This window comes from Cricetulus griseus, chromosome X (assembly GCF_003668045.3).
Source record: "Cricetulus griseus strain 17A/GY chromosome X, alternate assembly CriGri-PICRH-1.0, whole genome shotgun sequence".
NCBI lineage: Eukaryota > Metazoa > Chordata > Mammalia > Rodentia > Cricetidae > Cricetulus > Cricetulus griseus.
In genome coordinates this window covers 16,189,878-16,205,285 of record NC_048604.1, presented here as the reverse complement: position 1 = coordinate 16,205,285, position 15,408 = coordinate 16,189,878, and the positions used below count along the sequence as shown (strand labels likewise).

Sequence of the window (15,408 nt, the reverse complement as noted above, 5' to 3'; positions counted from 1 at the left end):
AACCACATAGTGGCTCACAGCCATCCATTATGAGATCTGGTGCCCTCTTCTGGTGTGCAGATATACATGGAAGCAGAATGTTGTATACATAATAAATAAATCTTTTAAAAAATGACATTCCATACTAAATTTAAACATTGAAAAATGTTTTTAAAACCAAATACCCCCCAAATGACTAATGTTCACTTCTTAACTTTTTTCAAAATTTATTTTTTGTGTGTGAATATTTTACTTGCATGTACATCTGTGCATCATATTGTGTAGTACCAAAGGAGGCCATAATAGGGCGCCAGATCCCCTAAAACTGCAGTTACAGACACTTGTTAGGCACTGTGTGGGTGCTGGGCATTGAACTGGAGTCCTCTGTAAGATCTCTTAACCACTGAGCCATCTCTCCAGTCCTAACATTCACTTTTTGGAATAGATGATTTAAGGCAATTTTTCAAAGACCCTGTTTCCAGATTTAGAAAACTGGAATAGCTCCTACCTGAGAGCTACTGTGTGGGTTAAATGGGACACATTAAAAGCATGCAGGAGAGTAATGGGACGTGTTAGGTGTTCAAGAGTCACTTGGAACAACCTTCATCCACCTAATGATTTAAACAAGAAAATAAACATTGTATGTTTACGCAGTGTGCAGTTGTACTTAAATCTTTTCCATCATTCCCAATTTCCTTTTAATTAGATGCTGCTCTCCACTTAGCCTTTAAAAGATAATGATCGTACTACAGCTAGATAGATAGACTGGTCATTAGTAACAAGCAGAGTATACCAGAGAATATATTTCCCTAGGATGGAGACTGAGCAGCCACCATCCACCCATACCATGGCAATCTGAGGTTGCACCCTGAGATCTAAGTGAGCTGGCTCTCTTACTCTCTATAAATAAATAAATGTAATATAATATAATATTTTTTAAAATTACTGCTGGGGCTGGAGAACTGGCTAAGTGGTTCACAGTACTGATTGCTCTTCCAGGGGACTTGGGTTCCATTCCCACAACCACATGGTGGCTCACAAATATTTTAACTCACTTCCAGAGGCTCTTATGCCTTCTTCTGGTCTCTGAGGGTACCAGGCACACATGTGGTGCAGACACAACACTCATACACATAAAATAATGATAATAAATAAACCATGAGTCGAGCCCCTTCTACAGTAGGCTTGTGTTTTCATTGTTTTTGGAGGGCCTCAAACCTGTTACCCTCTCATGATCTCTCCTAAGAGCCCCATTACTATGCTGTCCCCAGGAACACTGGCATACTTATGCCATTCATGTCCTTCGGATGTTAGGATCCATATGGTTCTTGTTCTAGGAGAAGAATCCCAGGACATATTTCAGTACTAGCACCCCCCTTTCTGGCACGTCAGCTATTGTGCACTGTGGAAAGCACAGTTTAGGTGGACCTGGGCGTGGAACTGACCAAAACCAGTCAGAAGTGCCTCCATGTCTCCCCACCCATCCTGTTTGCTGGCTAGTTGAAACTCACCCTGTTCAACTACACTGTTCCCTCTTGGAAATGACTCAGCCGGAGGTCCCTAGGAAGCAGAAACGGTGGCTAGGATGTTCACGGGCCTTTTCCTGAACATTCCAAATTCTTCCTTCGTGCTGAAAGGTGGCCAGGTACTGGGATCTATCTAGCGCCAAAAAGAGTGCTAGGAAAGAGAGCCACTTCCGGGTCTGAAGCCTGTCCAAAGTTCTCTGAGAAAATGGGGCCTCTTTTGGCTGCTGAAATAAGTAGCCAAGGGTGGGATCACGGCCTTGCCTCAGTGGTTCTCCGCTTCTGGGATTACTTCAGGTGCCAAAGAGGACCTTGCTTAGTCTAGAGAGCTGGTCGGCATTTCTCAGACTCGGAGTAGTGGCACCCGCAGCGACAGCAGCAAGAGTGACTGCACCAGCTGTGCCAGTGGCTATGCAGACTCCTTGGGTGGAGGACAACCGCGGAAAGGGCGTGGGAACCACAAAAGCAACAATGCATTGGTGGCAGCAACAGTGACAGGCGAGACAGCACCAGCTCTGCAGGCAGTAGCAACAACGACAGCCGTGCAACAAGTGCAATGGAGGCAGCAGCCTCAGCTAAAGCAGGAGAATCGCTGAACCCTCAGCACAGAGCTTGTGCATCTCTCCTCACCCGAAAGGTTCCAGTTGGTTTCCTGCACACTGTCCCTAGGGGCGCCTGCGTGGCCTGCTGACTCTGCAGCAACCTTCACCTTTGGTGCCTACTGCTTAGCTCTGGAGTTTGGAGTGTTAGGGGCCTCAACCCTCCAGGCACCTGGACAGTGGGAACAGATCACTTCAGCTTGCCACAACTGGACCTTTACCATTCCCACCCTAAAAATGGTGTCAAGGCATCCTAAATGCTCCCTTAGAAAATCATGTGATCCTGTGGCGGTGGCACATGTCTTTAATCCCTGCACTCAGGAGGCAGAAGTAGCCGTCTGTGAATTCAAAGCCAGCCTGGCCTACAGAGTGAGATTCAGGGTTGTTACACAGAGAAATTCTGTGTAGAAAAACAAAACAAAAAAAAAAGAAAGAAAAAGAAACAAAAAAAGAAAAACACTTGAAAGCCAGGTTTTGTTGAATCATCAACTGCTGGACCAAGAGGAGTTTGCTTAAGGTAGCCATGGAGTCAACAAAATGAAGCAGGGCCTGCCACTTCATGAAAGAGAGGCTATATTGTTCTAGCTACTTTAAGCGACACAGCAGGCTCCTCCTCTCAATCTTTCAGTCTCTATATTTCTCTGTACCTGTCTGTCTCTGTCTCTTTCTCTCTCTCTCTCTCTCTCTCTCTCTCTCTCTCTCTCTCTCTCTCTCTCTCTCTCTCTCTCACACACACACACACACACACACACACACACACCAGTGAGAATTCACTCACACACTTGGATCAATTCCCATGTTTTACACAGACAGAAGCTACCAGATTCAGCATTTAGAAACAATGGAAGATTTACACAGCAAAGGTATAGTCATAGTTACTTTGAAATAGACCAGAGTTGCTCCTTTGGGGTTGTTGATAACCAGGGTTACTCTGCCAGCCTTGCAAAATTGCATTCATTTGATATGGAAATAGACCCTAATGGGCAGCAGTCTTGGTGAACAAATATTAACCAAAATACATCCTCAGTAACCCTAAACTCTTAATTACGGTAAGAAGTACAGTTCTACATTTTTTTTGTTTATAGTTCCTAAAAAAGCTGGTTAGTAATCTACTTATCTCCCAGTCATAGTAGAGGCAGTGTCCCTTTAGTCAAGTTATACTTTTGTATAAGTTAATATTTCCTAAGCAAATTTAGTGATAAATCCTTTATAGCACAGGTTTATTTATTTTGCTCTTCCTTCATCATAAAGAATAAACCATAAACACAGTATATAGCCACAATCTCTATTGATAAGGATTTGGTCTATGAAATTTGCTATGCAGGTTTTGAACTTCTGAACTTGGCAATGGTGTACAGATAGTGCTGTAAGCTAAGCAAAAAACTAAAAGATGACTTCACTAATTTTCAGATCTGCTTGTACACACTGCTATTGGATGATAATGGGACTAATGAGAGCTAGCACTTTAGAGCATATAACCATTTTGTCCCTGGTTAATATGGAATGTTTTATATATTTCTTGAATGCCATCTCTGTAAATTTAATAATCAAATTAGGCTGATGAGCCAGGTGCTGGTGGCTCACACCTTTAATCCCATCACTTGGGAGGCAGAAGCAGATGAATCTCTGTGAGTTCAAGGCCAGCCTGATCTACATAGTGAGTTCCAAGACAGTCAGAGCTACATAGTGAGATCGGTATCAAAAACAGAGAAAAAACATAATTTTAAAAGGTTAGATTGATAAGCTAGCAGTGATGGAACTTTACTTCAAATGTCAGAGTTTGGATCAGGCATTTAGTGTTCACCCATAGTTTTAACCGGCCGTGAAGATCTTGCTTAGTTTTCTGTGTGTATATGTGGATTTTCTCACACAGCTTTTTTTCTCCTCTTAAATTCTGAGCATGTGAAGAAAAGTAATCTTTCTATTATTAATATTATTTAATTGATTGCACAAAGCAATATTTGTCTTTTCCTATTTCTAAATGAGCATCTTATTTTGATTTGTTGGTGTATTGTATGCATTGACTGTTTGGTGGTTGCTTATTTGTTTTGATTTGATCTTAGGTATAAAGGCAGTCTGGTAGAAGATTTGATGTGGAATGTTATGCACTTCATAAATAAAAAAAGCTTTACCATTGACTTCAAAGTTCCACGTGGCTACAAATTGGCTTTTCAGTTAATAATATACAATACAAACCCTATTGCACTTAACTCTTCTGGAAATTAACTTACATGGGATTTCCTGGCTTGAAATTGTATTTATAAATTCATCTAACTAAACCAGAACCATATCCACCCAGAAGGAAGCTACTGTCTGTAGTTTAGAAAATGAAATAGAAACTTTTTCAATAAGAGAAAGAAAAGAGGGCCTGCAAGTCTTGGAGTGTGATGTATGCAGCTCCCTAAGCCCTGCAATTCAGCAGCACCCTGGGCACTCAGCACACAGAGCCTCTGGACATGAGCTGTAATAACTGGCTCTTCAGGAATCCAAGGCAAGTTCCTCAAAACAAGAGTTCCTTGTAAGAAAGTGGGTGTAACATCTCCTGTTTGACTGGGAAGTTTTCAAGAATCCATTTTCAAATCCTATTATCGTCTTCTCCCTGAAACCTCCTGTTGGAGGCCCATTTATTTTTGTATTGTTTATATATTTCTCTGCATCTGTTTTGTATGCATGTGTTTAAGAGTGTATGTATGTGTGCAGACAGACACATATGTGCAGAATAGATAACTTGGAAGAGTCAGTTCTCCCCTTCCATTATGTAGGTTTCAGAGATCAAACTCGGGTTCTCAGCCTTGGATGACAAGTCCTCTTACCCCGACCCATCTCACACACTCCTTAAGGTTTATTTCTTCACACTCTCAGAACCTGCCTGCTTATTCATTATGTCACAATTACAATTGACTATGAAAGACATCATGCTGCATATAACATTAGAACAGACAATGCAGTGAGTTAAAATTTCAATAAGCTGTTTTCTTTATCTAACTTACAGAGACTGTGGCAGCATGAACAGGGCCTATGCATGTCTAAGCCAGAAAGAGTCCCAACAATGAGTGGGGATGTGAACACAAGCCCCCATTGTTTTTGTTTCTGTTTTGGTTTTTTCTTTTTGTTTGTCTTATTTTTTGGGTTTTTGAGACAGGGTTTCTCTGTGTAACTCTGGCTGTCATAGGATTCACTCTGTAGACCAGGCTGGCCTTGAACTCACAGAGATTCACCTGCCTCTGCCTCCCAAGTGCTGGGAATAAAGACGTGGGCCACCACTGCCCAGCCACTAGCCCCCATTATTAACCCAGAATCTATCTCCAATTGATAAAAACTCACAAAGGAAAAACTGTTTTCCTTTAACAGAGTCTCACTGGGGATACAAACCACTCTTTATGGTTTCCAGTTTTGTGTTTTTTATGGGATTTCTGTGTGTGAACATTTGTGTCTCCATATTTGTATGTGTTTCTTGTGCTTTTTCTTTGACTCTTTTTCTTCTGTTTGATTTGTCCTATTCTGGGTCCTTTGTTTTTATTTGATCATTATCGTTGTTACTATTATTATTTAGATGTGTATTTGTAGTCTTCTTTAGATTCATTTACTTATTATGTGCACATGTTCTGCCTGCATGTATGCCTGAAGGCCAGAGTAGGGCACCAGATCTCATTATAGAGGGTTGTGAGCCACCATGTGGATGCTGGGAATTGAACTAAGGACCTTTGGATGAGCAGCCAGTGCTCTTAACTGCCGCAAATCTCTCCAGCCTCCAAATATTTATATTCTAATAAGAGGGAGAAAGAAAGATGTGACTTTGGGTGGGTAGAGAGGTTAAGGAGCATCTGGGAGGAATTAAGGGGAACTGTAATTAGAATATATTGTATTTAAAAATCCATTTTTCAATAAAAGAATCTCATGCCAGAAGTGTTGGTCTTATTGGGGACACAAAGGATGCAGAAAGGGATTTTTTTAAAAAAGTCTGATTATGCACACACATATAAAACCAAATATGAAAGGTTTCAAACTAAGATGTTTCATTTTGCAAGTCAGGTAAGAACCCTGAAGTCTCTAACCAAGAAATACAGGACAGACTGGATCACAAAGCACACTCAAACAGACAGGCAGGCATCAAACCAATAAAGATACAGACTCTTCCAATGGAGTACAGACCCCCCCCCCACTTCTCCATGAGAACAAAATGGAATCCCTGTTGACTTCGAAGACTTCAGGTAGGTGACCAGGTGACCAGAATCCTTTCTGATCTACTTGATTAGCATCTGACTGCAGCCTGCCAAGATTCCAGGGCAGGAAAAATAGACTCCCACCTCCGCTTGGGTATGTCAGTTTCCAATTGCTGTTGTTACAGATGATCACATGCTTAGGCACCTAAAATAGGACACATCTTGATTTTGCAAAATCAAGGTGCTGGCTAGGTTTACTATCTTCTGGAACAGTGGTTCTCAACCTGTGCACAGGTCGGGACCCAACTGGGGGCCAAATGACCCTTTCACAGGTGTCATCTAAGATCATCGGAAAACACAGATATATTTACATTATGGTTCAAAACAATAAAAGCAGTACAGTTACAAAGCAGCAACGAAAATAAATTTTATGGTAGGGGGATCACCAAGGCATGAGGAACTGTATAAAAAGGTCACAGCTTTAGGAAGGTTGAGAAGCACTGTTCGGAAGCTTTAAGAGAGAAACCATTTTTCTTGTTCTTTTCAGCTTCCAGGGCACCAGCACTGTGTGGCTCCCAGCATGGCCTTGGAATCAGCTTCTGACTCTGATGTTCTTGCCTTCTCTTGTGTCTTGTGATCACATCTAGCTAATCCAGTCAAACACCCCTATCTAAGGACACGGTCAGAGTCTGTTCTGTGAAAGAATGTGCCATCGTATCATTCAGATGTGGGTGTCTTTGGGGAGGATACTTTTCTGCTTGCCATTGTATCCTAGTTTGCTTTCCACTGCTGCGATAAGCACCAAGAACAATCTGGCACAGAGCAGACTTCTTTTCATTTAGACTCCCACAGCATACTCAATCACTGAGGGAAGTCATGGCAGGAACTCAAGCAGAAGCAGACACAGGAACCATGGAGAAAGGCTGCTTGCTGGCTTGCTCCCCTTGGCTTTCTCAGCTGTTTTTTGTTGTTGTTGTTCTTTTTAAATTTTAAAACTTGCTTTTACCTTTTATTTTTATTACATGTATAACACACACACACACACACACATATATATGAATGTTTTGCCTGCATGTGTGTCTATGCACCATGTTTGTGCAGTGTTTGCAGAGGCCAGAAGACAGCATTTGATCCCCTGATACTGGAGACACATATGGTTGTGAGCTGCCACCTGAGTTCTGGGATTCAAAGCCTGGTCTTCTGAAAGAGCAGCCAGCCAGTTCTCTTAGCCACTAAGCCATCTCTCTTATATACACTAGGATCACCTACCTGCTCAGGGATAGCAGCACTCACAGTGTACTGGGTTCTTTCCCATTAACTATTTACCAGGCAAATACCCAATAGGTAAACCAGACTGAGAAAGACAAACATTGCGTGCTTTCCCTCATACATGGAGTTAGCTTTTAAGCTCTATATATGTGTGTTTTCATTTAGAATAACCACAGAGATTAAGTATCTAGTAAGGGATCATGGGCAGGAGATCTTCCAAGGAAGAAGACATACAATATAGTGTTATAAAGGAATAAATTTGAAAACTAGTATAGGAGGATTGAATGGGGAGGGGGTCTCAAGCCAAGCATCTGAGACCAGATATGACATGAATCGCAGAAGGAAATCTCCTATTATAATTCTGCTAAATAAACAGCAATCAAATGACTTCCAATGACTCCTAATTGCTTTACCCATAGATTAATGCATTGCTCAACTTTCATCAGAATGCTTCTTCTCGCAATAGATGATAACTAACACAGAGAGGCAAAGAGCCAAAACTGGACAATGCATAGAGACTGAGAGAGGTTGGAGCACTCAGTCTTACATTGGATGTCTTTATCAAACCTCTCCCCTCAAGGATGAGACAGACAGACTAGAATAAGCAGATGTGATGGATGACTCCAAAAAACCCAACATCTTCCAGACACAAACAAAGCTGACACACATATGGATTCACGGAGATGGTGACAGCATGCACAAGACATGCACACGTTCAAACCAGACAAGATCCCAGCACAGAGAGGGGGAAGTGGACACAAAGTCTCACTTCTAACCAAGAAGCTATCTGCAACTGATATATGACAGGAGAGGGAAAAATCCATGTTCCCCACTACAATGGCCCTGAATATATCAACCACACTCAAGGGAAAGTCCCATGCTCAGAAGTAATTGGGCAATACAAAATGGTCTCCTTGAATTTTGTGTGCTTTTGTTTTGTTTTGGTAGTTTTTGTCATTTTAGGTTTATGTTAGGTTTGTCTTGATTTTTATTCTTTTTTATTGAGAGAGAAAGAACGTGAATTGGGCAGGTTGGGAGGTGGAGGGGGAAATATATTCAAACTATATTGTATGAAAAAAATTAAGGACAATAAATTTTGAAAAAAAAAAGAAAATGTCCAACAGACATGCTTACAGCCCTGTCTGATGGAGGCAGTTCTCCGAGGTTCCCTCTTCCCAGGTGACTCTAGCTTTGTATCAAGTTGACAAAACTTACTAGCACACACATGCTGACAGAAAAGCATTTCCAGCCATATCTAAAAGCATCACAAAAAATGTGAGACATTCCATGAATACTAATTTGATAAACGTCAGGAAGGTATGAGTTCTGATAGCATGTTTCAACTTTAAAGGGTAAACCCTGAAGAAGGTGCCACAGTCATCCTTCCTCTTCCTGACTTGTGTACTACGAAGGTTCTTTTGCTTCACAGCCATCACTGAGACACTAACCTCCTGAGTTCACAGGGTGGACAAGCACATAGCTGTTGACGAATTCACTTCCACCTCAAACAAGAGAACTTCCTGTCTCTCAATACCTCCTGTCTCCACACCTTACTTCGTAGGATGGGGACATAGTGGGAAAGACATGGAGGAAGGAATTCTACAAAGCCCAGTGCTGCTTAGATTCAGAGGCTTATCAAGGCCAATGGGCATCCCTTGACTTTCTTGATGGGCCTCATATTTTATTGTTTGAAGTCACCTCACAAGTTCTTGTTCTTGTGTTCACCATTCAAGATGTCAATTAAAGACAGACATTGGATGTGCATTGATACATTTGCCATATCTTAACATTCCCTGTCCTTAACCATGTGAACCTAGGCCAGGATAGACATCTGAGGTGTTGACTCTGACCCCATCAATGTGTTGCAGAGAATGAAGAAAGAAGCAGGAACTGGGGCCTGGAGTGTGAGCCCTGGTTATACTTAAGAATAGTCTGGGCCTGGGGGTTAGGTCTGACAGCAGCCAGAGGAATGCAGCTCAACTGCCTGGAGCTTCCTGGAGGAACTGTTTCCCTTCCGAAAGCCACAGGGACTGCAGACGTAAGGGGGCAGAGTGCAACGCTGTTTTAGACTTGTTTTGCAACATCAGAGCACTGATTTTCCCGACGTTCCCTTGTTGCTCCCTGCTAACTCTACAAGCTGCAAAAACCTTAGGAAATATCACACTTCCCCTCATTCTCAGGATGAAAGGAAAGGATGGGCTCCTGAGGCTGGGCATTCTTTGACTAGCTTTGAGAGGGAGGACAGGCTCCTCCTAAGTTCAAAATTGAGCCTTTAGTGTTTACTTCCAGCTTGAAAAATAAACGACTATTAAAATTTGTTCCATGATATTGAAAAAAAATGGTTCCCAAATGTATATGAGAACAAAAGCACAAGCCTTCTACCTAAGGAACACCACTACCCTCCTAGGGCACCAGGGAGCAGGCATGCATTTACTAACTGAAAATCTTCTCAGAGTCCCCAGACCACCCTCCACAAGTGCATATCACTTGTTTCTGTTCCATCCCATAGGATCCAAGTCTTAAAGAAAAAAACTGACACAAAGCAGAACTAGAAACTTGTTTATTGATCAAACTGCAGCATTAACAAAAACTTATCAGCAAAGGCTTAGTATTGGTCAACTCCTAGACCAAAAAGGAAGGAATAAAACAAGAAGTTCAGGAACAGACCATGAATACAAGGCAAACAAGAATATAACCTGAAATTAATGGAGAATAACTACAGTCAAAGTTGAAGAATTCAAAACCCTGAATGACTTATAGATGCAGCTCAATGGTAGTGTTTGATTTGCAAGCTCAAGACCCTAAATTCACGCCCCAGCATCAGGAAAGAAAAAAAAAACAAAAATAAACTACCTGACCTAGAGATGGAGCTCCATGGAGTGTTTGATTCGAAAGCTCAAGGCCCTAAATTCACTCCCCAGCACTACTAAAGAAAAAAAAAACTTAACCTGAGCTAGAGAAGGAGCTCAGTGATAAGAGTGTTTGCTTTGCGTGTGCAAGGCCTAGAGTTCGTTCTCAGCACTAAGAAAACAAAACAAAACTGGCTGTGACCACCATTTCCAATAGTAAAACACTGGGCACTCACAGCTATTGACAACTTCCTTAAGTACAGGCCTTGCATGTCAATACTTTTCCATTTCAGGTATGAACAATGCACATATTCTGTATTCCATTATCACAGTATTTGTGAAATGGGTACTGCTTGGGAATAAACAATATTTGTATTAAAGGCAAAACAAGATCTTCCCAGGCCCAGAAAATTACATGCAGGACCATGGGGATTAGGTGACTATCGTAGCATTGATAAGCCTTAGAAGGCAGGTTTTGAATTTAGCTAAAAAAGAAAAAAAATCTATTCTGAAATGAACTCAAACAACAGTATCCTTCCAAGACAGCCCAGTGCTGGGGAGGCTCTTATGAGGGCAGCATCTCTTTCTTAGGTCCTGTTTCCATCAATAAATTCTTGGGGAGTAGGGCTGTAAAGCTTGCAGGTGGCTGAGCTATTAGTCTGTGTTGTGCATGGGGCTCAGAGAACCCTGGCCTTCCTTCTCTTCATCCTCCCTCTTGTGGATTTTCAAGTGTCTCAGCAGACTGGATTTGTGCTTATAGCTTTTCTGACAGTATTGGCAGACAAATGGTCTCTCTTCAGTGTGTCTCACTTGGTGTGCAATAACGTGGGACTGCCCTCTAAAGGATTTCCCACAGTAGGGGCACAGGTAAGGCCTGGAAACTACCTGAGCTCTCACATGTTCCTTCAGGCCCAACTTGTACATAAACTCCCTCTTACACAGCCTACATTGCTGCCTTTCTTCGTCAAAATAGGCTGCCTGTGGGCTGCTAACAGTTGCTGCCTGACTAAATGAATTGCTACACACAGCATGCTCATGGGTATCCTCCTCCTGGGAAATGAACTGGCTTCCATAGCGGTCTGAGCCCCAGGAGGGCCCTGCCCTATTTCTGGGGCCCTCTCTCGCCACCCTTCCTGCACGACTTCCCACACGCCTATTATATTGCTGCTGGTGAGCAGAACACAGCCCTAACTGCTCAGGGGAGAAAGGCCTCACATAGGGACGAGCCTGTGGGGGGGCTCTAGGGTGGAGAGACCCCTGTGCTTCCTTGGAGGTCCCTGGCATCTCCCATTGGTCCTGGTTTTCTGGGGACTTCTGGGTTTCCTCAGGCACCTTGAATTCAGCCAGCAGCTGTTCTGGGGGTTCTTCACCAGGAGGTTCCAGATATTGATACTCTTTGGAGAAATGGAATGCTGGAAGCAAAGCAGAAAATGGGCTCATCACTTTGATGTATGCTGGCATATGTTCATCACCCCGCCCCCACATCAAAAGCTGAGAGAAGGAATGGAAATGATGGACATCACTGTGTTACATGGAGAATGCACGCTCAGAGGGTGGGCCGAAGCTCCCAAGTGACACCACTGACCTCCCCTACCTGTCTCTCGACTTTCTTCCCTGGCTTCTACTGAATCCCTTTCTTCCTGCCTGAGTGTGGGAATTGCCCTATGTCTGTGGAAGCCAGCAGCCCCTCCACTTGCGTTTATCTTACCGTGTCAGAGAACAAGCTCCAGTAGGGCTACAGCTTGCCAGAGGGAAGAGGGAAGGCCGTTGGAAACTTCACCAAAAACTGTCTCAGAGTTCATTCAGCCTGCTCTGTTGGACACATGAAGTCTCTCCATCTGTTTCTCTCTCAGCTAGGGTTACTTCACCAGGAGCCCCTGACCCATGCTGTCTGCTTTTGCTTTATCATTTCCACAATATAAGGTGAATGCTGGCAGGAGCCTACTATGCTTAGTGAAAAGCTAGTCCCCCATCGTCTATGAAGTTGTTGAGACTATCCAGGCTGAAAGTTGATGAACTGAAAGAGTTCCACATGGATCTTGGAAGTATTTCAGTGGAAAGTAAATCACCAAGAAAACCTTCCTAGTCGTTTCAAATGGAGACCAAGGAACTCTCCTACTGACTGTGGTGTGTGTGTGTGTGTGTGTGTGTGTGTGTGTGTGTGTGTGTGTGTGTGTGTGCATGCGCGTGTGTGCACTGCATTGATTTTGCAGCCAGCCCACATTATCTGTGCGTTCTGATTTTCACTGAAGTTTAGAAGAAGTGCATTTTGTTGAAAGCAACACAAGTAACTACCAGCCACTGCTTTTACCTGTCAACCTAAAGACCACAGGTAAAGCATTCTATCCCTTACTTGCTCCCTGCCCCCTCTACAGTCCTAATGCCCCAGCAGGCAGTCTGTATTCACCTCTCTTCCTGAAGTACTGGCCATCTGTACTACTCCATATGACATATGAGTTGCAATATATTTTAAGTCAATGGACATCCTAAACAATCTTGCTTTTTCGAATGTCACTCTCAGAGATTCAGCAGCATGTGCTCAGATGCACATACCCTCCACATCCTAGGTAAGGTAATTTGGGAGGACATTTGACTGTGTCTATTATGTTTAGGGAACTGGTAACTCCAACTTGACCCAAAGGAATGAGAGAACTTGAGCTCTCAAAAATAAACCAAAAGCAGGGAGTGTGGGATCCCTTGCCTTACCAATATTCAGAAAGGGCAGGTGTTGCTCATCATTATCAACGTTCATTTCCTCTGGCTCTGATGATGCTATGTCAAGGAGCTCCTGGTCAAGTTCCAACAGCTGGAATGCAGGTATGCCCACCTGCATGTCTGACGGTGTAAGTAATGGACCCATTGGCACCAGTTCTTCCAAGAGGAAATCACGCATGTTGATCTGAGGAAATATTAGAACCCGTCATCTCACTGGAAATACAACTACTTTTACCTCACTGTAAATACATCATCAACCATCAGCAACAGAAGGAGTTTTAAGATTTTCATCAACCACTGGGTGATGACGGCACATGACTTTAATACCAGCACTTGGGAGGCAGAGGCAAGCAAATGAGGCCAGCCTGATCTATAAAGTAAGTACCAGGACAGCCAGGGCTACATGGCTGAGAAACCCTGTCTTGAAAAACCAGGAAAAAAAGATTTCCAGCAACCACTGGAAACAACACATATAAAGGAAGAGGTGGGGGCAAATACAGTCAGACTCGCAACTGATTTATAGCTGCACTTGCCACATTTCAACTACTCGAGAGGCAGGGGAGGCCCATGACTGCTGAGCTAAGCAGGACGTGTCTAGACCCTTGAAGATAATACCTTATATTGTCAAGAAAATCAGGAAGACAGAGAAAGAAAACGAAACCACTCATTCATGCGACCTTCAGGAGCCAGAAACCTTTGGCAGAGCCCTGTCCTTACAGTCAACTGCCCTGGAGCTGAAGCTCCTGCAAAGCAGTCCCTGTCCCAAGCTGAGATCATGAATCTCAGCTGGCTGCTTCTGCTGCTTCCTCCCACGGACACTGCCCTGTGCTCAGCCATGCCTTCCCTGAACAGAGGCTTCAAGAAGTGGCTCCACACAGAAGGCAATATTGTCTCCATTAAGAAGTCTTTTGGATAAGCTTAGAGGAGCTGCTACTGGAATTTAATGGGCCAGAGATGATGAGGCAGAGCTCTTCCTAGACTTTCTCAAATTCAGAACTTCCTCAAACATTTATATAAATGAAATGAACTAGCAAGAACCACATATTGTTACATATGTCTCTGGAACTTAGATGTCCTAGAGATGCATAATCAGAGGCAGATCATAGTACTTATTGTTTCTATTTACCCAAACCAAAGCACCTTGCACAGCATTGGTGTGATTTATAGTGAGGTAAAAGCAGCTATCCACTTAAGGATATCATATGACCTAGGGCACAACATGGGAAATTTGATGATAATTCCTGGCTGTCCTACCATAGTGATAGTAAGCAGAGACACAGGCATGGAACCACTTCGTAATGTCTTCAGGTAAAGCAGAGCCCAACCACATTTATGCAACAGTTAATAATGCTGTGTAATAAACTATGTTCTCTTTTTGCTATCCTTTCTAGACTCTACTTGACTTTGGGCTTTCAAACTGCTCACTAAAGATCCTAATACATATCTTAGGCCATGAAGCACCACAGCAATACTTTTGGTACCTTACATTGCCCTACAATTTCCTTCGGGGACAACAAACAAGGCATTGGCATTTGTGTGTTGTAGAGAGGGCACGAGGTCAGGTACAGGGGGGATCTCTGACCCCTAACCTATGACCCGTACCGCCAACTTCCGCTGATTCCCATGGAAGAGAAGGTTGAAAAGGACTCTGGGGAAGGCGGGCCGGGGGGGGGGCTGTGGAATGACACGGGACAGAATGTCTCATCTTGACCCAGCTGCCTGGGCACTTGTTTTGGTCTGAGAACAACAAACACAACACTCTTCTCACCATGTTTTCTGGGTCCACGTTCCGCAGGTCTTCTATCAGGGCGAAAAGTCGTTCTCTGGCCTCATTGAGCATGCGCGTGCTGGCCTCTGTGTCTGCCGGTAGAATTTGCAGGAATTTCTCCATGACAAACAGCGCCAGGATCTGGTCCACAGACCGCATCTGTGGCTTCAGCCATTGACAGCAAAGCTCCCAGAGCTTGCAGAAGGCTTCTCGAGGCCCAGCTGCTTCTTCATACTGGAACTGACTGAAGCGCCGGTAGGAGGCTTCCCAGGCTGTGTCATTCCTTTGAGGCTGAGGGTCATGGTGGTACAAAGAGGGGGCCTGCATGGTAGATTTTTGGGTGCAGCTGTTGTGCCGCTGGACTGACTGGTTACAGCTTGCCTTGGGCCTGAGGTCTCAGGTCTCAGCTGTTTTTCTGGGTTGTCAACAGGGAAGTCACCTGCAACACAGGAGGGGACTCCATGAGAAAGGAGACACAGCACTGGTGACAAGAGGGTGTGATCTCTGCCCTTCAGCTTTTCAGAACCTAACAAAAGGTGCCCA

At 43.5% G+C, this 15,408-nt stretch overlaps 1 protein-coding gene across 1 annotated transcript; it reads right to left on the bottom strand.

The window, feature by feature from the left end:
• Positions 1-11,036: 11,036 nt before the first annotated feature.
• LOC103160283 (zinc finger protein 449) lies at positions 11,037-15,192 on the bottom strand. The gene is made up of 4 exons (XM_027433427.1): positions 14,866-15,192; positions 14,700-14,771; positions 13,089-13,281; positions 11,037-11,794 (listed from the first exon to the last, which is right to left on the bottom strand). Exons 1-4 carry the CDS (start codon positions 15,190-15,192, stop codon positions 11,037-11,039), a joined length of 1,350 nt encoding a protein of 449 aa, XP_027289228.1.
• Between the last annotated feature and the right edge of the window lie 216 nt (positions 15,193-15,408).

Coding starts and splice junctions, on each gene's coding strand:
- LOC103160283 (XM_027433427.1), bottom strand. CDS start 15,192: ATGCAGGCCCCCTCTTTGTACCACCATGACCCTCAGCCTCAAAGGAAT. Junction 14,772..14,865: donor ACGTGGACCCAGAAAACATG/GTGAGAAGAGTG, acceptor GTCATTCCACAG/CCCCCCCCCCGGCCCGCCTT. Junction 11,795..13,088: donor CCTGCCCTTTCTGAATATTG/GTAAGGCAAGGG, acceptor CTTTGCTTCCAG/CATTCCATTTCTCCAAAGAG.